The 23957-nt window shown below is 31.2% G+C and overlaps 1 protein-coding gene and 1 pseudogene across 2 annotated transcripts; both read right to left on the minus strand.

Moving 5' to 3' along the window:
- Positions 1–7417: 7417 nt before the first annotated feature.
- Positions 7418–13900, minus strand: LOC123200850 (annotated as a pseudogene).
- A 1445-nt stretch (positions 13901–15345) lies between these two features.
- Positions 15346–22617, minus strand: LOC123200807 (protein BONZAI 3-like). Of its 2 annotated transcripts, XM_044616195.1 has the most exons (16): positions 22149–22617; positions 21016–21063; positions 20399–20547; positions 20247–20295; positions 19421–19477; positions 18900–19079; positions 18676–18810; positions 18507–18568; positions 18321–18417; positions 18134–18248; positions 17911–17987; positions 17160–17297; positions 16162–16326; positions 15961–16074; positions 15738–15834; positions 15346–15610 (listed from the first exon to the last, which is right to left on the minus strand). In XM_044616195.1, the coding sequence occupies exons 1-16, from the start codon at positions 22314–22316 to the stop codon at positions 15492–15494; spliced, it is 1770 nt and encodes a 589-aa protein (XP_044472130.1). In that variant the 5' UTR covers positions 22317–22617; the 3' UTR covers positions 15346–15491. The 2 variants fall into 2 exon arrangements, with proteins under 2 accessions (XP_044472130.1, XP_044472140.1); XM_044616205.1 differs by lacking the exon at positions 19421–19477 and having other exon boundaries at positions 22149–22615.
- Between the last annotated feature and the right edge of the window lie 1340 nt (positions 22618–23957).

A 23957-nucleotide genomic window follows, 5' to 3' on the forward strand; every position in this document is an offset into this window, starting at 1 on the left:
GGCGACCCCGCCAACCTTTGGCAGTATTAATATATATTATTAAAATATATATATATATATTATAATATTATAATATATAACATATTATAATATAAAATATTATATTATATATATTATTAAAAAGGTTTTCTGAAAAAAAAGTTAAAAAGGTTGTCAGAAAAAAAAACTGAAGAATAAAACTGATTGGCAAATCTTATTCGGTAAATTTCAGATTTCAGAAAACTGGAAAAAGAAAACTGGAAATCTTATCGATAGATTGGGTATTTAATTAAAAAGAAAACTGGAAAAAAAAAAAAATTAAAAATGGATGGCATGGGTTGGCGTTTTATAATTTTTGGGGGTTGGCGGAAACGTCAACCCATAATTATAAATTAAAATAGGACGCCAACCCATAATATTTTTTGACAGGCAAAAGGTTGGCGTCACCAGGCACCAACCCATTATATTATATTATAATATAATATAATATAATTATATTATATTATAATTATATTATATTATATTATATTATATTATTATATTTTAATTATAATATAATATTTACTATATTATAATATATATATATGTTAATAATGTAATATATTATTTATTATAATATTATATATAATGTATAATATTATATTATATAATATATATTATTTATTATAATATTATATATATTATATTATATTAATTATATAATATTATAATATAATTATAATTATATTATAATATTATATAATTAATATAATATAATATATATAATATTATAATATATAATTATATATATTAATAATATATATAATATAATATTTTATATTATAATATATAATATATTATTTTATTATATATAATATTATATTTATATATATAATATTTTATATATATATATATATATATATATATATATATATATATATATATATATATATATATATATATATATATATATATATTAATACTGCCAAAGGTTGGCGGGGTCGCCAACCCTTGGCGTCGCCAAGGGTTGGCGATGCCGCCAACCTTTGGCAATTATATATTATATATTATATATATAATATATAATATTATATATAATATTAATATATATATATATATATATTAATAATATAATATATTATTTATTATAATATAATATATAAAAATAATAATATTATATATAATATAATATTATTTATTATAGTATATAATTATTAATACTGGAAAAAAAAAATATTAATATAATATTATATATACTAGAATATCTTTAATATTATAATAATATATTTTAATATTAATATACTATTATAATAAAATAATAATTATAATAATATAAATAATATATAATTATAATATTCTAATTAAAATATAATATAATATATCATATATTAATATAAATATATAATATAATTATATATATATATATAGAATTATATATATATATAATTAAATAATTATACATATATAAAAATCATGCTTTGCTTTATAAAGGGTGGGCCCACCCTACATTAATGCTACAGGCCAATTTTCCCTTATCGCCAACCTAGACTCCTTTTACATATATTTTATAAAATATAAAATTATATTATAATATTATATTATATATATGGTAATAATTATATATAATATATTTTATATATATTATATTATATATGTAATATTATATTATAATAATATTATTTAAACTATAATATATTATATATTATATTATTATATTATTATATGATAATATTATAGTATATAATATATTATAATATATAATTATATAATATAATTATAATATTCTAATTAAAATATAATATAATATATCATATATTAATATATAATATAATTATATATATATATAAATCATGTTTTGCTTTATAAAAGGCTGGCCCACCCTACATTAATGCGACAGGCCAATTTCCCTTATCGCCAACCCAGACTGCTTTTACATATATTTTATAAAATATAAAATTATATTATAATATAATATTTATAATTATATAAATTTTATTATATAAAATATGTAATATATTATAATAATATATAATTATAGAATATATAATATTATATATAATATAATATATTTTATATATTATATGATATTATATTATAAAATATTATAATAATATTAAAAATTAATTATATAAATTATAATATTTTATATATTATATTAATATAATAATATTATATTAATATATAATTATAATATTTTAATATAATATTATTATTATATATATAATATATATTACCAGGGGTTGGCGTGTAATAATTATATATATTATATATAATATATTTTATATTATATATGTAATATTATATTATAAAATATTATAATTTAATTATATAAATTATAATATATTATAATATTATAGTATATAATATATTATATTAATATAATAATATTATTTAATATTATATACATATATTAAGGGTTGGCGTTACACAGCAGCTTTCACGCCAACCTTTTTTTTTTTTTAAGTTAAATGCCCAGTTTTTTTTGTTTTACGTAAATCCTTAAATATCAATTTTTTTTTCTTTTTTCAGTTAAATACTGTTACATGATCATTTTACATGGTCATTTCTTCGATGGTCATTTTTTATCTTGTAGGTTGCTCTTTTTTTTCCCCTTTTTTTTTTAAATCCTTACTTTGAAGAATTCTTAATTTGAAGAATTTGGTTGTTTCCTTCCTGTTTTTGTTTTTGAAGATGAGGGAGAAGAGAGAGTGATTTCTTTATAACTTTGGAAGAAGAGGAAGAAGAGAAAAAAAAGTTGCAGAGAAGAGGAGAGAGAATTTATGCATGAAAGATTGAAGAGGGGTATTTTGAGGAAGATGAGTACTGTTGTGGTATATTTGTGAAAGCTTTAGGATAGGTGGTAATTTTGTATACACGGAATAAAAAAGTGCTAAAAATTTCAATTTCCCTATATTTATTCTTCAGAAAATCCTGATTGCTTCTTGGAGGTATATTACATATAAACGGAATCAATGGGAAGGCCTCTTGAAAATCACACGTGAACTTTTTGTAAAGAGAATGGGAAGACTTCTCTCTCCCTTTCCTTTTCCTGCACCGTCTTTGGACAAATATTGACAAAGAGACGTCTTCCCTTTGGATGAACACAATTTGTTTTCATCTAATGATGAAGACATTGTCTTTGTCAATATCCATATGGAGACGATGCTGAAAAAAGAGAGAAAAAAAGAAGCAAGTTGGAGACGATGCCGAAAAAGAGAGAGAAAAGAAAGAAACTCTACGAGAGAAAATGTAACATTTCAAATTTTAATCTTAAGAGAAAATTATTAGTTTTGTAAATTTAAAGAGAAATGGATAACATTAACTAGTTTTAATAATTTTAACAATCTATAGACGAGGGTTTAGATTTTTAAAAATTAATCAATACTAGATTTCGACAAGAATAAGTCTTTTGGCCTATAAAATAAAATTAATTGATAGGCTTATAACAGAAGAAAATCCCTTGCAAATGAAGGTCTTCAAAATTTCCAATCGTGGGACACAAGTATAGTTTCATATCCCTTCTTTAAAGATCAGTTATATCGTGTACGTATAATGTCACGCGCACGCTTTTTAACCCAAATGAAGTAATTCCATGCATATTTCAAATATTTTTCATATTCCAATAATATTCTCAGATAAAAATTTTATATTTATATTTTAAAAAAAATATATATTTTGTTAGGGCCTTCTAAGAAATTTCTGCTGACTGCTAAACAAATTTTGAAATTGTAAAGATAAACATAAAAGAAAATAGAGGGAATGAATTTAAAAAACAAAAAAACATGGCTTTTTATATAGAATATTAATATCAAACTTTTATACAAATAAAGAATGATTTGGTTTGAATGGGTTTTCCGTAAAAAAAAAAAAAAAAAAACAGAGTTTCCTTTCCATACATATACTACAATTGTCACTTGAATTCATACCAAACCTATTTCTCTCGCCAATTTGGTCTCTGGATCATTATCGTTCTTCATTTTGGTTGTTATCGATGGATGTGAGGTCTCGAAAACCATCTGACTAGAAGATGCTTAAGCTAAAACTAGAAGAAGATAAAGCTTCTTCAAAACTCCATCAACGGAGGTGGAGAATGGCTTTCCGGGCAATATATTTCACCCGGGTTCTTGCTTCACTGTCCCGGAAAGTTCTTGAGAACAAATCCTTGCTGCGCTCTGTTCCTTACCATGCCATAGATGTCCCCGGCAACAACCCTTTTCCTGACGTTGACAGGGGGAGGCTTTCGGAGATGGTGAAAGAGAAGATTCTTCAATCTCTTGCCGATTTCGGAGGAATAAAACAGATTGCCGCAACGCTGGAAAGCCATCCGGAAACTGGTATCAGCGGCAGTGAAGCTGATCTTGCAAAAAGAAGAAATGTTTTTGGAGAAAACAGGTATAAGAAACCTCCTCTGAAAGGATTTCTTAGCTTTCTCCTGGAACCGTTTAAAGATACAACTATTATCATTCTTCTGGTTTCTGCTGCACTCTCTCTGGTGTTCGGCATAAAAGAGAACGGCTGGAAAGAAGGGTGGTATGACGGCGGCAGCATTATCGTTGCTGTGATTTTGGTACTCGCTGTCTCTGCAGTAAGTAATTTCAAACAGAGTAGACAATTTGAGGCGCTCTCCGTTGAGAATAATGATATTCAAGTGGAGGTGGTACGAGATGGGAGGCGCCACAAGATATCAATCTCTGATATACTTGGTGATGTTGTGCCTTTGAAGATTGGTAATCAAATTCCGGCTGATGGGTTGTTCCTGGAGGGCCATTCTTTGAAGGTGGGCGAGTCAAGCATGACCGGAGAAAGTGATCATGTTTAGGTCAATGAAAAGAATCCATTTTTGCTCTCTGGTAAAAAAGTCACTGATGGGTTTGGTTTCATGCTGGTTACTTCTGTTGGGATGAACACAGCCTGGGGACGGATGATGAGCACCTATGTAGCATGGAACGGAAACGGAGAAACGTAAAAGTAAAAATGAAAACGTGAAAACGTATTTTTTTTTAAAATATAAGAAACGGAAACATGAAAAAACTTATAAATATGAAAAATATAAAGGGTTTTTTATAACTATTAAATTTTTTATGATAAAAATACATAAAGTTGTATACTATAAAAATAAATAATAAAAAAAGAATGAAGGGAAAGAATATTATAAAATAGAAACATAAAACCTATTGTAAATTATTCTTAAGCAAACACATGTAAATATTTAAAAAAAAAAATACACACCAATCTATATGATATGTTAGGGAAGAGATGAGTAACACATCAAAAAGTAGAGAGAAGATGAATTCAATATAAGATTTAAAAATATTTTCGGTTTGAAAACACAAAAGATATGTGTTTACTCTATTTCATGATTTTTCTTCTAAAATAAACGTGTTTCAAAATTGTTCAAAAATTTTAAAATGGTCCAAAACGTTTCTTATAAGTTTTGAAAATGGAAACATTTATGAAACATGGAAACACATCCTATTCTAATGCTTAAATTGTGAGATTTGTGGCATTTGTCTGTCATAGATTTGCTAAAATTGTGAGACGTTAGCAAGACTATTCTAATGCTTACGTTGGATACTATAACCGAAAAAACTAACGACAAAGCGGGCTAAATTTTCCACACAGCATTAATTACTGTCATTTCCAAGTCAATACCAAACAAAATTTCCAACATAGACTCTTCTAGACTCATTTGCTGCCAGATTTTCATCACAAATTGACTCGAGCAACAAGTTATCCGTGTAGGGTGTAGCCACTAAGCGTTCATCACTTAACAAAATTTCCAAAAAAGCTGGAGCATCAGACGGCATAAACTGGCCATTTGATTTATGTTAATCGTGTAGTGTGAATCTTGGGTTGGTCATAAACTACCCCGTCAATTGGTGTGAAACTGCAACATAAAAATATCACAAAGAAAATTAGCATTTTAAGAAGTTGGAAATTTTCAGAAAGTGATCCTGTGAAACATGTTTATCATTTTATTCGATGAGACGAAAAAAGTGCTTGAAATTTCAAGGAAAAATTAAGCACTCTGACTGCTACTTTAGTTTCATAAATATGTCACATCTTATATCATTAACGAATAAAATTTGAGTTAATTTATCGTCTTTAATCCTATTAACAATTAAGTAGACATATTTTATAAAATCATATTTAAAATCAAATATCTCATATTTAGTTAGGATTAGATTAGGGTTATCCTAAGTTGGGTGAGGAGAGTATATTTATACAATCCAAAAACTCTCTTCAGGGCTCTACTCCGAAATTGAGTCAGCTCCTTGAGTAATTCTATGCATATTTTGTGTGAGAATTCTACCAAAGAGTCTATATCTAACCATTTTCGCATTTGTTTATTTTATAATTAGCATTAGATTTGATAAGCTTCAAGCAACTACCTATATCACGTCTACTTTGTTTGAATTTGTATTTGTCTCATATTGTGCCATTCTAGGTGTAGGTTTTTTACCTGGTTTAGATACTTTATGCTTTTGAAAATGCAAGGAAAGACAACGAGTTAGGGACCTTGTAAGAGATATTGACTTTTTATGTTTCATTCAGCTTGCGTGAGCAGAAATTGAAGCTTTAAGGAAGTAATAATTTGATAGCGTGAATTAGACTTGAAGTTGCAATTCAACGGAAAATTAGAAAAAGTTTAGCTAATTGCTTCACATGCAGCACGTCCAGATTAATGGGGAATAATGCTGGCCCAACAAATGAACTGAGTAGACACCTTCCCCTTTTGCCCTAACCCTAACATGACTCCGCCATCATAGACTACAGGAAAATTTTAAAACATTTTATCATCCATATCATCAATGTATCATAAATGAATTTTTGCAATCTTAGAAATGTTATTCTCTTGCCCTAAATTTAGACTGATTTCCTTCTTTCTTTGATGTCAAATCAGTCATAATAACAAGTTTATATTTCCTCCTCTATTAAGTCAACTGAACTAATTGAGGTAGAACGTTACAATCAATCCAACTAATATGTAATTTTTAGAATCGTGTTAAGTGGGAACAAATGTGGGTTAGGCAGGATCCACAAGGAGCTTGCATAGTAAGTTTTCAGAAAATTTCAATTTGTTATTAATAAAAGGATACACTTTTAGTTGAACCAACAAAGAGAAATTTTTGGTGTTAAATTATAAAAAGAATTGGCATTGGCTAAGTCATGGAAATCAAAGTTCAAAGTCTTAACTTGATTTTAAGAAAAAAAAGACACATAAGTAATTAGATATACATCAGCTTCAGGAATAAGGCTGTCGTTAAAGTAGAAGCAAATGATTTAACGGTAAAAAAACAGAGGGAGAGACAGGAACTGCCATGAAGAAAAGAATAGAGATATATACAGAAAAGAAAAAAATAAAGAGCAAACCGAGAGAATAAGTAAAGGAAAAAAGAAGGAAACGCAGAGGAACAAGAAATTGGCCAAAACAGTCAGCATTTGGTGACACAACGAAGGAAATAAATTACTTCATTGCAGGGAAATCGACTTATTTTATCACAATTCACAAGAGAGAACCCGTTAAGAAAATGTAGGATGGCCCTACCATCTAGAAAATGACAGAGGAACATAATGCATAAGCCAATTCTATGATAAGAATTATTAACAATTTTGTTTGTGAATCAGGACACTCAATTTCAGAATTTCAGACTAGGCAAATCAAATTCCATAGTTTATTCATTTGTTCTTGTGGAAACCCTGCTTCCTTCTTGGAGGTGAAACACGTACATTCATAAAATTAATCAACGAAGCAAGCATCCTGGAAATCACCCAAGTACGAATTCTACAAAGAATCATTGAAAATGAAAGGAGAGAACACACGCCTTTAAATCTTCCAATCCAAGAAATCTGGAATCCTAGAAAATATGTCAGTTATTTTTTTAATATTAAAATTGGAAAAGTAATGTGGGTACAGTAAAATTTTAAAGCAATATGCAATCTTTACAACTATTCCTTACCATATAAAAAAACGTAATAAACCCTTTTTCTTTTATAATGCTTTAAGGGATTTTTTTTCCTTTTAACATAAATAATTCACATAAACTTGAAACATTTGAAAGATTCTTTCCCAGAAATCAAGATCTATGGTTCCAGTTATTTTAAGAAATTCCCCTAAAATGGCACACGGTAAATTTGTGAAATACTTTAGGTAATTTTTTTATCGTCAATTTCTTTTAATAGAAAATTTTGTTTACGTTAATAAGATATGGATGAATTTGCTTTCAGAAATTAAATTAAAATTCCTTGGCAAGCTATTACCATAAGAAAAGTACACTAACAGTACTAATGGATGCAATAATATATACTTGCATTGGGAAAGTTAATTGTAGGTGTAGTAATATGAGGAATAAGGGTATGTCAGACTTTTGTTGAAATGCTTGCATCAGATGTAACTCTATGAGACCCAAAAAAAAAAAACAGTGAGGTATTTGATAGAATTTCTAAAACCGCAGGGTGGGAAATGCCTAAGCTCAACCAGTCCCATCAATGATGCCTAGATTAAACACAAGCTGGTTTCAGCAACAGGGCCAAGTATGGGGAAGAGACATGCAGTGTTCAAGCAACCACATGTGACCTCAAACATTTTCTTGCCACAGCAGGTATGTAAAGGCCACCAGATATTAGATTTAGGAGAAAAAACTGTTATCAGCATAACAGCAAACCACACCCAACGGATTTTATTGGACATTTTACTAAAACAATCAATTCAATAAGAGGCAGTAGAAGAGTGAAAACAGACTTGCAACCCCGTACCAAAAGCTCACAAACAGCAATTACCCCACATATAGGGGTTCAACTAAGTATATCAGAAAGTGCAAGAGACAGCATACCTACACCGTTGCTCAGATGAAGTAGTCATTTGCATTGTTTCACCAGTAACAAGATGCTCAACAACTGTGGCCAGCAATGACACAACCCACAAACACAGAGAGAGTGCAGATAATGAGAAGGAGAGATAATGTAATAGATTCTACAAAATCTCAAAACAAAATAACCAGCAGAAAAAAGGAAAATTAATTGATAGTGTCAAACTTGAGCAAAGTGCAATTAGGATATGATGTGGCTATTAGCTCTAAGTTTATTCTATCAATCATATGGTGTGTTCAATTAAACGGACTAACAAATAAGTTATCCATTAGGCACCATAAAATAACTAACCAATTTTGTATGCTGCAGAGCATAAAGTTCGCTTGATCAGCTGTCAAATAATTTGCTTAAGCAACAAGTCAATATTCGGTATAAGAATACAATGGTATTTACAAGAGTAAAAGCAGAAATAAAAGAGGATGAAAATCAGTAGTGATTAGATCTCCCCTCAGTTTCAGTACAAGAACTCCCAGGAAACTATAAACACCTATACATGATGCAGTACAACTGTCCATGTATAACACTGAAAAAGGAGAAACTGGAACAAAAAAAAGAAGCATTACTAGTCTGGATTGTTTCTAAACGACCATTCCCACTGCAAATGACTGAGAACCTATTGTTTCTTGAAGAAAACGGGTAAACAAAGTCAGAACTCTGTGCAACCAACAAATATAATAAAAATCTACACTTACCCAATTTACAAACACCATAAAAAAAATCTATACCTCTGTGTTTTTCAATGAAGCAAGGGCAACACAAGCTCGAGAGAGAAGAAAATCTCCTGCTAATACAGCTAACTGCACAAAAATAGAATTAAATAAATAAAAAGAGAGAAAACAATAAGAACCTTAAGCTACATTTGACCAGGTCTTTGACTTTTCTAAGCATTGACAGAAGCCAGTAACAATTTGATTAAAATAAATGATTAAAATAAAATTAAAAAAAGAGATTGCAAATCTTATAGTGGTGCAGGTAACATCAGATCTTCGTTTAGCTATGGATAGCCATTGACTTTTATGCCAGAATGTATGACTGAAACATGTTTTACTAAGTATCCCAAAAAGATTTAGCCTAGTAAACAAATCAATCATTTCAACTGACCACTATAATCTAAATATCAAATCCCAAGCAAGGCCAAAAGATACACGAGGAAAGAATGAAACTGCTATGGAAGGCATTTTGAGCAAAAATGGCAAAATATGAGATCTGTCCTACCATGTTTCACAATTTTACAAATGACATAGTCAGCTTGTATTTTATCTAATCTTGCATATATCCAGCAATATATGTGTACAGCCATGGACAAAACTACACATTTTGACTCAATGTGATCCACAGGGATATTCATGCCAATATTATTATTTTAAATAAGAAAAGTCACTAATAGAAAAACAAAAGAAGAAAATACCAAAAGGAATGAGAGATCACATGCCAAAAGCAATCTCATGTAGAAAATTAAAAACTATACAGTATATATATACCACCTCAAAATGAAAATAAAAAGATTGCAATTCCGAAAAACAGATTATCCCAATAAGGCAATATCCCTTTCCTGTTCAACTTAATGAAGGAAAAGGAGATTTCCTTAAACACCTTGATCTCAAAAGTCCAAAGACAAGCAAGGAATGAATTCAGTCTCATTGTTCATTAACCTCCTTGTCAATTATTCCTTAAATAATAAAATTATTTCTATCTTGCCAAAATTGCACACACCCACAATGTTTTGGCCTTCTTCTCTTCTGAAAATGCAACGATGTTCTCCATCGGTAGAGTTAGCCAGCAAACACTTGCTGCTTTATATTCTTTGCTCATATAGATGAAGCAATTTTGCAGATTAGAAAGATAGGAAAAAAAAAATAAGGATAAACATGCCTGACCATCTAATCTTACAGGAAAGCTGAATAATAATTTAGTACCTCAGAGCTTTGCAATGGACAACGTAAAGTTTCCAGAATAGTGGATACAACTTTACAAAAAATCATTACACAAGTTACAGTATAAGGAAGAATTTCCCATGCCTTCCAACCTAAAACTAGCATCAGATCCCATAACTTAGACAAATTAAAACCGTAACTTAAAAATAAAAAACTCAGAGACCCTCAACTGAACTATAATCCCGAAATTTTGATCAATGACAAGGAGAGATTAAATTAGTGAAGCTTAAACGGAATAAGAAAACACAAGCACCTTATTTCCCATTACGAAATTTAATGAACCAATGCCACGCCTTGTAGCTGCATCATCCAAGACATCATCGTGAAGAAGGCTTGCCACCTAAGAAAAGGAAATTATTACATTGGTCAATATGCAGGCTACAAAGAAGTTTCTCGAAGAAGCAACAAAGATTAGAAATATAGCAAATAAAAATTTTAATAAAACAAATACAAAATTCACAGAATTTACATGGATCAGCTCGGTAATCTCAGCTATACATTGTTGTCTTGTACGTAGTTCAGTCATCAAAGCATCTCCTGCCCCATCAGGAAGTGGCTCAAGTACATGCACATTCAAGGCTGTTGCCATTAACAATAAAACCTGTATAGAAGATTTTGATTATTATATAGAGGGTAATCCATATGCAAAAAAGATAAGTTAGTTCGCCAAAGCAGGACTAACTAATTGTGAAGAAAATAAAGGAACCATCCAAAGCAAGTAATAGAATTATTGTTATCACCGTAGGGCGAAACCTCTTTCCTTCCACTCCCATTTTGAAGAAATACTAAGCAGCTGAGGCAAGCTTAGGGACCTAAATAATATGAAAATCCAACTTTGGTTACACAACATCAATTGGACTTCTATCATAAAAGAAACTTCATCTCTACTATCCTTCAAAGCATCCTCGGAGAGACAAAAAGAAACACTATTAGATACCTCAGCGACTACCATGAAGCACAGCCTGTCAGCAAGTAGTGATAGTTCATCAGCAACAAGGGAAAATGGGTCGAGTTGCTCCTGAAAATAATACTTTTCCTATCTTAGTATAACTGATAAACAATCACAAGATAAGGAAAAAAAAAAAAAAACAAATCAATTACTAAATACACAAATATGTTAGGGATTATGAATTTATGAACGGAAACAAATGAGCAATGATATTGGAACCAATACTGACATTTTAACCAAATGCAAATGTTATGATAAAATCAAAAAGAAGCCCACAACAAGCCTACGTTCTAAAGAAAACAGTTCCTAGATGGTCAACACCACATCATGAAGTCAGAATACTGTCACATACATAAAAAATTAGTCAATAAAAACAAATTTATACTTCATATAAAGAGGGGCATACCCTAGTGTGTAGAAAATTAAGCAGTGTACTAAATATTGAGTGGCACTTAGACTGGGACATTCAATATCTCATGTAAAACCAGCATTTGAAAAATTCATCAAAATAATGATAATGGTATGTGGGAAATATCACCAACAAAAAAGGAAGATTACACCTAACCTCAATTACGGAGCTGCTCTGGTGATGAATTTGATGTCTAAAGCCATGCAAAGCAGGAACACTCCACATATAAGCTTCTCTGCAACCCCAAACCTACCAATCACCATAAACAATAGCAAGTAGAATAAAGATGGTAAACCTACTAATCACCTTAAATGAAAGCAATACAAGGCAAATGCATGCATGCAAGCATTTGTACACCACATATATAGTACCATATTGTAAATTGTTTATAAACTTGTTAATCAAAGCAATTTAAAATTCATACGCGTCTCTTATCCTTCCATATAAAGACAAGCTATCAGCATTCAGCAGTCCTAATTTAAAGTAATGTGAATTCCAATCTTGGCAATAAGATGGTCACACTCTAAGAGGATCATAGGATTTCAAACACCACTGCCCCTACTCTTTTCCCTAAAGTATGTTAGCCTACTCGTTAATATATTATTCAATTCCAGAAACCATTAAAATATATATATATGCACACACACTGTGGACAATTCCCGACATTTCTTAAAGCACATGAAGAAATATATATCAGAGCACAAAACACCAAATCTACAAAATACTACCAATTCTCACTTTATAAGGCCACTGTATACAAAATTCTTAGTTTTCCATCTCCTGAAAAAGACAACTACTACTCAAACAGCCTAGACACTTCATATTTCGCAAATACAAATCACACTCAACACTCACAAAACCGTCACACCAAGGGATGATCAACAACTCCTTGATTAAGTAACATTCTATGAAAATCAATTGCACTCAGTTGCCGTACAAATCTCACAATCTCCCTATCTAAACACTTAAGGAATCTCTCCAAAAAAATACCCTTAAAATAGAGCTCAAAGCTGCTTCAGAAAGTAATACTTCAGAGCCTTCTGCTTCATGAATTCTTTCTCACTTCAAAAACTCTTCAATCCACATCAAAACATCGTTAATTTGATTAAGAAGATTATTCTTTGCACACTTAGATAAGAGCTCAAAACCGCAACTTCAACTCTACTGAGCTGGGGGCCACAGACCCCACAAACTTGGAATGGAGGAAAGTTTATCAGCAAATGAAGCCTCATCAAACCCACGTCTTATAACCAATCAAACACATTTTACTTCCACAAGCAAACAACATTATGATGAAACTAACCAGACCTATTTGACTCACAAATTGAAAACTTGAAAAATATGATTAAAGTTAAGATTTTTACCTTATGTGCAGAGTGTCTGATAGAATGTGAAGAAGTGGAAGAGTTGTGGGAGTCGGCTAGATGCGAGAGAAGCCAACGGCAAGTCAACAGGGAGGCTCTGGGATTTCTGGAAATCCGAGTAAGGCCATGAGAAAATAAGATGATTTTGCTATAAAAAAAAAAAATCTGGGCTTTATTTAATAAATTTAAATGGGTAGAGAGAAAATGAGATTTGAGAGAGAGAGAGAGACGGCGTTGAGTTGAAATGGGAGGCGGCGAAGTGGTGGAAGAACACAGAAGTGAACAGAGGCTGAACCAAGTAATTCATCGGGTTTGGTTTTGGATGGTCAATGTTAAATGCTCGTTCGCATTTAGCGTTACGGTGAGGGCGTATGTGTCTGATTATAACTAATTTCCCTTTCCGCCTCCCCTTGCTCCTTCCCTAAACAAGTGGAATTATTATTTTTTAAATCTAATATTTTTATAATTTCATGTTTTTTCTTTTAAAAAAAAAAACCACGATGAAAAACAAAAGAATAAATCGCATACAGATGATACCAACAGTAATTAGACTCCCCATTTCATATAAGAAAACTGTCAGAACCCTTTCTTAGCTTACCCCCCCTTGCTCTGGATCCGATTGGGTATGTCACTTGGGATCCTCGAGAGATTCAAAAATATGAAAAACTCAAAACTAGGTGGATTTTCAATCAACGGATGTTTTTACGTGGAGGAGAAGAAAAATCTTGTCGGTTGCTCACGCAAATGAAGAAGTTTTGAGCTGCATGACTGTTACTAATCAACAAAAACATTCATTTCCAGTGAAATCCTTGAGAGAATATTTAACAATCTTGAAAACTCATACTGAAAGTGAGTTCATACCATGTGGAGAGGACGACAGATCGACGAGCTTGTATTCTGACAAGTACTTGGTTGTTGCAATTTGATTTTTCCAGTGACATTTATCGTATCTTTTGAAACCCTAAAAACTAAGGGAGTATGGCATTGCGATGGATTAAGCAACTTACTTATTATCACCCGCAACTGCAAAAAGTCTGAAGCGATCGGGAAAAAGAAATTATAGTAAAAGAGTGAAATGATGACAGAGATAGTTTCAAATGAAGGAGCTGTAAGTATCGATGAAGTTGTTTTTAGCAAATTGGAGTCATTGTCGCTTGAAGATTTACAGCGTTTCGCGTGCTTATGCTCCGGGAAGTGTTGGACTATTTCTCCCCGTTTTGTAGACGTTGAAAACTCGAGAATTTCAAAAAACATGTTTGCAAAGAATCAGAACTTTCTGATAAAAACATAGAACAAATTTCACCATCTTTTCAGTTGCTCAAATTATCCATGTAGCAGTGAAAACTTTTTTGTAATACATTTACCAGAATTGCAACCCTATCTGTACACTTGTAATTGTAACATGTTTGGTTTTAAATTATGAACACAAATCTAAAGGAGCTAATGGAGCGACCGGACAACTTTTGCAGCAACGTACCACATTTGAAAAGCATTAAAGAGCTAGCAATTGTTAATGGATTAATCTTAAAATGAGGTTTCATGATTCTAGCCCCACATGGAGGGCAACTTTATGATTTTTAAACATAAATAAATAACTCAGCAACCCAAACATTTTTCAAAAGTTGTTGCAAGACATTGAATATAGAAGAAATATAGAGGTTTATGAATATCCTAATGTTGGAATTATCAACCATTTCGTAGCAGCCGTGCAGGGAACAACATCTTAAAATTTAGGGTTTCTCTTAAAATTAAAATCCTAATAGGGTTTACTCATGTATAAAACCCTAGTGGGGTTTGTTTTAAAGATAGAATCCCAAAATATAAACACATTATTCTCTTACATAAATGAGAGAGATGGAATTCTGCTGAAGTAGTCTTGTTTTTAATGCAATTTTATTATATATAAAAAATTGTTTACTCATTTACACCTTTTCAAAGCATGTAATATAGGCAAGGAAACTGTCCTAAGATCTATACAATCAATTCCTACTACTTGTGAACAGTTATTAAGTATGAGCTCCAGCCATGTGGATATTGAATGGTTTGATATCTCTACATCGCATGTAGCTCAAAAACTGTCCAGGCAACTCTTCCAAAAGTGCTTGAACAACAGAAATTTCTCCTCCTGTCCAAAACACACCCAACTTGTTACTTGAACCATTACACATGATAGACCCAGGAGACCTTGGATAAAGAAAACACTAATGTCATGATTGAAGTCATTACAGCAACAAAGGTGAATAAGCACTCACTTTGAACCTCTCGCATTGGAACGAATTGTACAATGTCTCGTGTAGCTACCCGGCCTGTAGAGCTTTCTAATCGATGACCCTTATCAGCATCAAGAATCTGGAAAATTCTAAGCATTTAGGTCCCGCATATATATTATAAACTGAACCTTTAGTAATGAAAGTGCAATGGTAATAAAGAAAGAAAAAAAATCAATAGGGTTTACATGGAAAAACAACAGTTTACCTCCATCTGAGTAAAATCGGCACCGCCCACTCCAACAATAAGGACTGAAAGTGGAAGATCAGATGCTCTCACCAAAGCATCTTTGGTTTCTTGAAGATCTGTCACAACTCCATCCTAGAAAAAGATACAAATTGATTAAAGTCACTAATGGAATGAAAGAAGAAAACAGATATTGTAGGAAGTTGTTTTAATTCTATTTACCGTTATAATCAGCAAAACAAAGTAATTGCTTCTGTCGTGTGAGGTGGACTGACCAGCAATTTGAGCAGCTTTGTTTATCACTGGACCAAATAGAGTGGGTCCTGCTAGAGCAACATTGTGGAGAGCATTTGCATAAGCAGCCATGATGCCTTCGACTCCGTCGACCTGTTATACAAAAGATCAACTGTAATTCTCACTTCAAAATACATGATCAAAATGCACAGGGACCGGTAAAGAACTGACATTAGAAAAGTAAGTTCTTTTTGCTCATTATTAACTTGAATGAAAATTAAAAAATAAGCAAAATTTGCTGTTTGGTAGAGAAAAACCTGGGAAGATATGCCCGCTGTTTTTAAAACCAAAGCTGTAATCGAATTAGTTGTCTTACTGATTTACAGTTTGACAAGTTTAACCAAATAATCGATTGGTTTAATTTATTATCAAATTAAAATAAATAGATTTTATTTAAAAATTTATAAAAAAATAAAATCAATCAAGATACTCATATTTATAGATATTAGAATATATCATTTTTTAGGGGTAACAAATATTCTTTTAATTTCAATAAAACAATTAAAATAAAAAAAAGTTTTAATCTCATGATATAAAAAAATAATTCTATAAATTATTACCAATAGAAGACATTTTAATAGATATAAGATACTTTTTTATTTTATTTTTGAATTTATTTCTCCTTACAAATCGTAAAAAATTTATCAAATCTAATAAAAAATAATCAAAATAATTAAAATTTAAAAAAAAATTGAAATTTTGATCAAATCCAGTCAAACCTAATTTTGATTAGTCAAACCTGATTAGCCAAATAAATACCCAATTTTTTATATTAATCAGACTGAACTTGAAGCCAATTCTCAGTTTAACTAGTTGAACCAACTGACTTGATCCGGTTTTAAAATCACTGGGTATGCCAACCAATTCAACAACTTTAAAGACACAGTATCATTGCAAAAAGCTAAAAAACTCAAGCAACGTCTAACCTCAAAGCCATTGGCACTTCCATTCAGATTAAAACAATGTGATATACTGCCATCAACTGTTCTCCCTCCAAATCCCCAAGCAGGAAAGCGTCTGTCAGAATCATAAAATTGTATGACCTCCCCAACTTCCATTATGGCCTACAAAAGAGTTTGTTAGAAACCAATTAGCCAATTCACTAGCCAGTGATGTCCTCATTCAAATTTTTATACAAACTAAAAATTTTGAAAAATGGCATGCATTCGATTCCACCTAAATTTTAAATTTGTAATTCTTATTATAAAAAATGTATCTAGATTTTAAATAGAGAGAAGAAGAAAAATATTAGGGTTTATGTTATTTAGATAATCATGTTGGTTGATTGTGAGAGGTCTTTGACGCCTTAAATTGTTGAAAAATGAAAAGTTTCAAACTCTTTGAATTGTTTGAATTATCTTTATAATCCTTAATATTAATGAAATATATTAAATAGTGTGTATTTCATTTTGTTTTCTGTTTTCTTTTGTATTTTGTTGAACAAAGGGCTGGATTACTAACAGAAGAAGAAACATTTCAGATTGGACTGTCTGAAAAAGAATTTTGCTAAATGATACTATAATCCTTTATACTAATGATTATTTGGTAACCTGCAAACATATCTAAAGAAAGTTCTGCTAAATGATACTGTAATCGTAAGGGTATTTAATCAAGTCTTGTAAAACTGAATTTAAACAATGCTCAGAGGTTTCTTCTGAGTTCAAAGCAAAGTTTTACCTGTTGGTAAGAATTCAATCGGCCTGAAGGGTCAATATAGTGCAGAGAGTCAGGATTTCGAGGATTTCCATTTGAAGCTAGATGATCATGTATTAAAGGCATAAACCAAGATTAGAACAAACTAAGAAGGTGAAAAGAAAACATAAACCAAATAAGCTATATAATAAAAGTCCGTAGAATGAATATAATATATTTTCTTATGAGAATATCAAGGTCTATTTACCTGTAAAGTCAACTGCAACCATAAAATTTAGCTCAAAGCCACTAGAAATATAATCCAGAAAACTATATTGCTCTTTCTCAATAAACTTATCAACGAACAACTGACTTTTGAGAACCTACATGGCAAAAGTGATGTCAAACAATTATTTTAAAATTTCTTAAAATAGTTCATTTTCATGAATAAACACCTTTTGACGGCCATGATGACTAGTGGGTTTAACAAAATTTGCACCAATTCTTCCTTGGTGCAGTTTCTCAAGGCCACCAACTGAGCTCTGAATTTTCCTGATAATGTATATCGAAAACTCTAACATCAACAAAACGGTTGAAAAAAATAATAGGAAAGTTAACGATGCCAAGAATTCAACAATTACCCTATGAGAACATGATTTCCGGAGCTATTGAAATCAAAACATTCAATAATTAATGGATTATCCTGCCATAAAAAACAAGCATTATGAGCTAAGACTTTTTCCCACACCAAACATTCTTGCATTTCCAATATGCACGCACTTATAATTACTAAGATGGCAAAAATCTTACCTTGTTTCCAAATTGCTGCATGCTCAAAGTTACTGGCCTCCAAATGGGATTCAAGTTGTCGCTTATTACATCTGTCTTGCAGATTGGAACAGGATCTCCACTCTCAACAGTTCTTGATATTCTTAAGAAAGGATCCTATAAAAAGAAGAAGAATGATTATATGACTCCATATATTAATTAGTATATTTCTAATATTAACCGCTTCAGGAATACCGAATACATACACTTTTGGAAAACACGTCCACATTTTCTAAATGGGAGCAGCGGAATGCTATCTCAACAGCACTCCTAGAAGCAAAGATTTCCTCAGCCCGGACAGATAGTGTCCCCAAGTTTCTTGGCACTGCAGATCTATCTTTGTAATGGAGGCTTATGGTTAAAGTACGATTTGGTTTCGTTACAATCTGCCATATAAAATAAGGTCAGAATAAAAGGAATTATATCAGCGTTGGATACATGATGACCAAGGCTTTCTAACAAATGTATAACCATAGAATTCCTACCCAATAGCATAATTAAAAAAAAAAACCATTTCCTTTTATAAGCAACAATGGTCATATAATATTCTGATCATTCAAAAAGCATTACAACAGTTGAAGTTAAAGCAGTCAAATAACTTTAGCAATTATTCCTTTTATAAGATTAAATGTTAGCAATATGTATGGACATATGCACATATTTTACCCATTCAACAAAATATCTTCCTTATATATATATGGAAAAAGAAATTGATCAAAGAACTTACTTCAGACAGAACGCAACTAGCTTCTCCTAAAAAATCTTGATTGTTCAATTTTAGTGTCTACAAGGAAACACAACTTAAAAGTCAAAATAATCTTTTGGTTTTTATGGTATAACTCAACTTTTTCAAACTTCACATCATATAATCCATCTAGATTGTTCATTTTTCTCTTTCATTTCCGTAAACTTTGCATGAACATACACTTCCGGAAGTGTAATTTACAATCTAAAAGATAATTAACCATCATATTTGTTGTATGCCTAACCATTTTAATCAACATTATATGAAAGACATGCATGCATACATGATAATTCCAAAGGTCCAATTATTAATTCCACTATTCCATATATGTTATTCCTTGCATGGTTTCTTCAGTAGGTCACATAAGAAACTGCTCCAATTTAGTTGTATTTGACAACCATCAAATTATAAAACAATTGTCATAGTGGCCTTAGGCAAGTAAGGGCCTTCCGAATTATTGTTATTGGGGCACACATCAAAACTTGCAAAGCTTCATGTACAAAACATTTAAAATTAACTTTGTTGGAGCCATTCTTTTATTGCGATAATGATGGTCCACCATTTTAAATTTCTTGCATTTATTAAGTGTTTGTTCAAAGGATACCTCTTAGCAAATTTGCCAAAATTAATGGGATCCAGTGTTATTGCAATTCAATTCAGATTGCATGTCATACCAATGAAATATCAATCAGTTGCCTATGAACTTTAAACTTTCACTCTGACTAGAACATTGCCTAGGTTAAAAGTATGTGATTTAAACCAGAGCCAAGAATATAAATGCAATGTTAAAGAAGAAATTCAGATATACCTTAACCGGTACATTGTGATATTTGGTATCAACATCATAAACTCGAAAGCTGGACAAAGGAAAACATGAGAGAGGTCAAAGCAAAGCATGACTTATGAGATAAATGAAAGGTCCATTAACAAAAATAAACTAAGATTCTACGAGAATCTTACACCAATGGCTGGACAATCTCAAATTGATAAGCAATTGAAATTTTTTCAATCCAAACAGGATTCAAATTGTTCATAATGACTTCTGTACGGCCAATCTCCTCCAATGTCCCATCTCTTTTCTTTGCATAAACAACCGTCATGGGGTCACTCTATGACAAAGAAAGGGTCTGTAAGTATGTAAACACACTTCCTCTACATGCCATATGAATTATAAGTATATGCTACTATAAATTAAAGAATTGAAGTCTTATAAACATTAGGCACTATATTTGAGAATCATCGCAAGGATACAATAGCTTGCACTTTCTACTAAAGACTAGCAAGATAATGCCACAAGTGACATGTCCTCAAAAACCGTAAAAACAATAAAATCCCCTCCTGAGGTGTGTTAATTTGAACTCACAGTTCAATAACTTATTTTTTGATAATGTTAAGAAATTTTAAGAACCAGAAAGTATTCTACAGCTCCAAGGTTAAACATGTGACACCAGAACTATGTGCAAACATAGATAATATATGTCAGGGTTACTAATGAATGAAAAACTATTGTCACTAGACACACAAGCAACATGAACATGTCATAATCAAACATCAAGATGATGACAATATGTGCATACCTTTGATGTTATGTCACGATCAAGTAACTTTGAAGCAGATAGAGATAACTGTAAGACATAATAGAACTACATTAACAAATTATAAGAAATAAAAATAAATGATAACATGAACTAAGCATACAAAGGAGAAGAAAAGGAATAGGATTCATGCGTATGCATATTCAAATGAACTCTGTCGATTGCCAAAAATATTTCCATCCCACCCTTATTCACGACATGGTATGGCTTAATTGAATTGCAATATTCAACATGCTATTTAGCTTTACACGATAAGGTGCAAAATTTTGATTTCCGAGGTCAACTTAGACATTTCTTTTGTTAGAATATGGTTTAGCCTTCTCTCTAGCCAAGTTTAAGAAAATTTCAGAAAGAAGAACCCTGGTAGGGCCTCAGGCAAGGCCACATCAGCAAGAAAAGAAATAATAAGCATATGTTGGTCCAGGATACAGAATATTCTTATCCATATATTATTTAGCATCTTAAACTTCCTAATTCTTTACTATCGGTGCCTTGTGACACATCAAAATGTCAAATCAATTTTTTTTTTTTAATGTTAACCAGCTTGCACAAGTCTATGCCTCGTCCAGGGTAGCAGTCTTTTAGGCTATCATATAAGAGGGAGCGAGCAGAGTGTATTAGAAGCAGCATAAAGATCCTAATGTAATAGACAACCCTCAAAACAGATGGAAATCCCCATCAATATAAAAGCCTTGAGATATTAGTTTTAGTGATATTAGAGGTTAAAAATCCCTTGCTTATTCATCAGGTTTGAGTATTCTAAAGCATAGTTATTCAATAACAACTCAATACAGGGATGCTTAAATCACTTACCCAGCATTTCACTGATTAAATTCCAGCACACCACAATAGCAATTTTTGAAAAGTAAAAGTTGATTAGAGTCTTGACTTTTCGTTCTTCAACCAAAATTTCCAATTAATAAGAAAAAGCATTCAACCTATCTACATTTTTCACGAAAAACAACTTCAATTCTAAATCCTTGTTCTGAAACAGAGAGATTGACTCAAAATTCACCCGTTCAAATAACATATCACCGAAAATATACAATCACAACCTCCACAATAACAACAACAACAACAACAATAATAATAATAATAATAATAATAATATAGACCTCAATTTGAGTGAAGAGAGGTTGAAGGCCTCGCGATCGGAAGAAAAAATCAACAGCGTCATTGTGACCGTGATTGTTTTGGTTTGCGGTGGACCGCTGTGGGGCTCCACCTACACCCTGTTTTCCCCCTGCCACATCACCACTTAAAGCAGAACAACACATTCCCATCTTCTCCGTCCCTGAAAATCCCTAAACTTTCTCTTGTAAACTCTGTTTAAACAAAAGTTGGTTTATTCGAAGCAGACGAGGTTTCCCGTTTACTGTTCTATTGCTCAAAATTTTTGGACGAAAAAACTTAAGCGTGTGTCTCCCTATTTATAGAACTTTCTAGCGTACGATTTTCTAACCCAGAAGATTACAGAGAAAGTTATAGTCTTCTTCAGATCATATGAAAACAAAAAACCAAAACACTTCATATACAAAAAAAGGTATTTCATCGTTTACCTTAAAAAGGAAAATCCAAGGTAAGAGGCTATTTCCAATTTGGCTTCACAGGCTACTTTTCCAATAAAACCCCCCTCCTCACGGAACCAACGAAATCTTGTAATATATATCTATTTTGAATATATAAATATATATTTATTTATATATTTAAAATAAAAATAATAAAATATTATTTATTAATAAACTCGGCAAGCTTTAATTACAAAATTCATGAATGTTCAAACCTTCTGCTAAAAGCCTCTAATTTTTCCCAACCCAACCCTTGCTAATCAAGTTTGTTGAACGAGTGCAGAACTTTTTCCCACCGAATTATACCAAGACACAACTACTTATTCTTATTTATTCACCAGTTTATAAAAAAAGAAATTATAAATATTATAAAGCTAGTATCGTTTTCGCTTTTAAAAAATTATAAATATGATTATATACGGTTGTATATATTCATAGTGCGACCGAATAATTTATAAGATTTCTTGCGAAGAAAGTCGCGCCCGCAGAATGTCAGACGTTTATAACTATAATAAATAAAGAAGTAATATTAATATTTAGCAGAGGGACCAGACTGACCAGCGTGTTGGGCAATTTATTATTAGGAAAAGGGATAACTTTTTACTCAAGTTTTATTAAAATGGTAAATATATATTTATTATTGATAAAAAATTAAATATTTATCTAAATTTTAATATATTAAGATATACTCATAAATTTATTATCAGGGATAAGGAATAAATTTATTATTTTATTAATAATATTAAAATAATTAAAATTATATCTCATATTTTTCTTTTTAGTTTAAAAAATTAATATTTTTCTCAAGATTAAATTTTAAAAAATTTCCTTTTTCTTCTAGAATTTTGATTTTTTTGCAAAATTTCTTTCTCTCTGACAATCAATATTGTCCAACTATTTCTCTCATTTTTACGAAGACGAGTCGTTATTTAAACGAAGACAAATCATCTTCGTTCAGATGAATTGATGAGGCCATCAATTTAGTTTTGTCTAGGGTTGGATTCGAGCCGAATCGAGCTCGGTTCACAGCCAGCTCAGGCTCAGCTCGATTTATTTATGGTCAGCTCGAGTTCGGCTCGAGTTGAGTTCGAGCCGAACTCGGCTCGGCTCGAATTGAGCTCATTTTTGGCTCGGCTCGTTTACGACTCGGTTCGACTCGTTTACGACATCGTTTTGTATATATATGGATCAAAACGACGTCGTTTTGTATAAAAAATTTTAAAAAAAAATCTACCGAGCCAACCCGAGCCCGGCTCGAGTCCAGCCCTAGTTTCGTCAATTGAAATCGACAATCACATTTGGAACCATAGGCTAGGAGAAGACTAGAAGACCACAGAAACACAACAGTTGCAGCTA

This window comes from Mangifera indica, chromosome 2 (assembly GCF_011075055.1).
Source record: "Mangifera indica cultivar Alphonso chromosome 2, CATAS_Mindica_2.1, whole genome shotgun sequence".
NCBI lineage: Eukaryota > Viridiplantae > Streptophyta > Magnoliopsida > Sapindales > Anacardiaceae > Mangifera > Mangifera indica.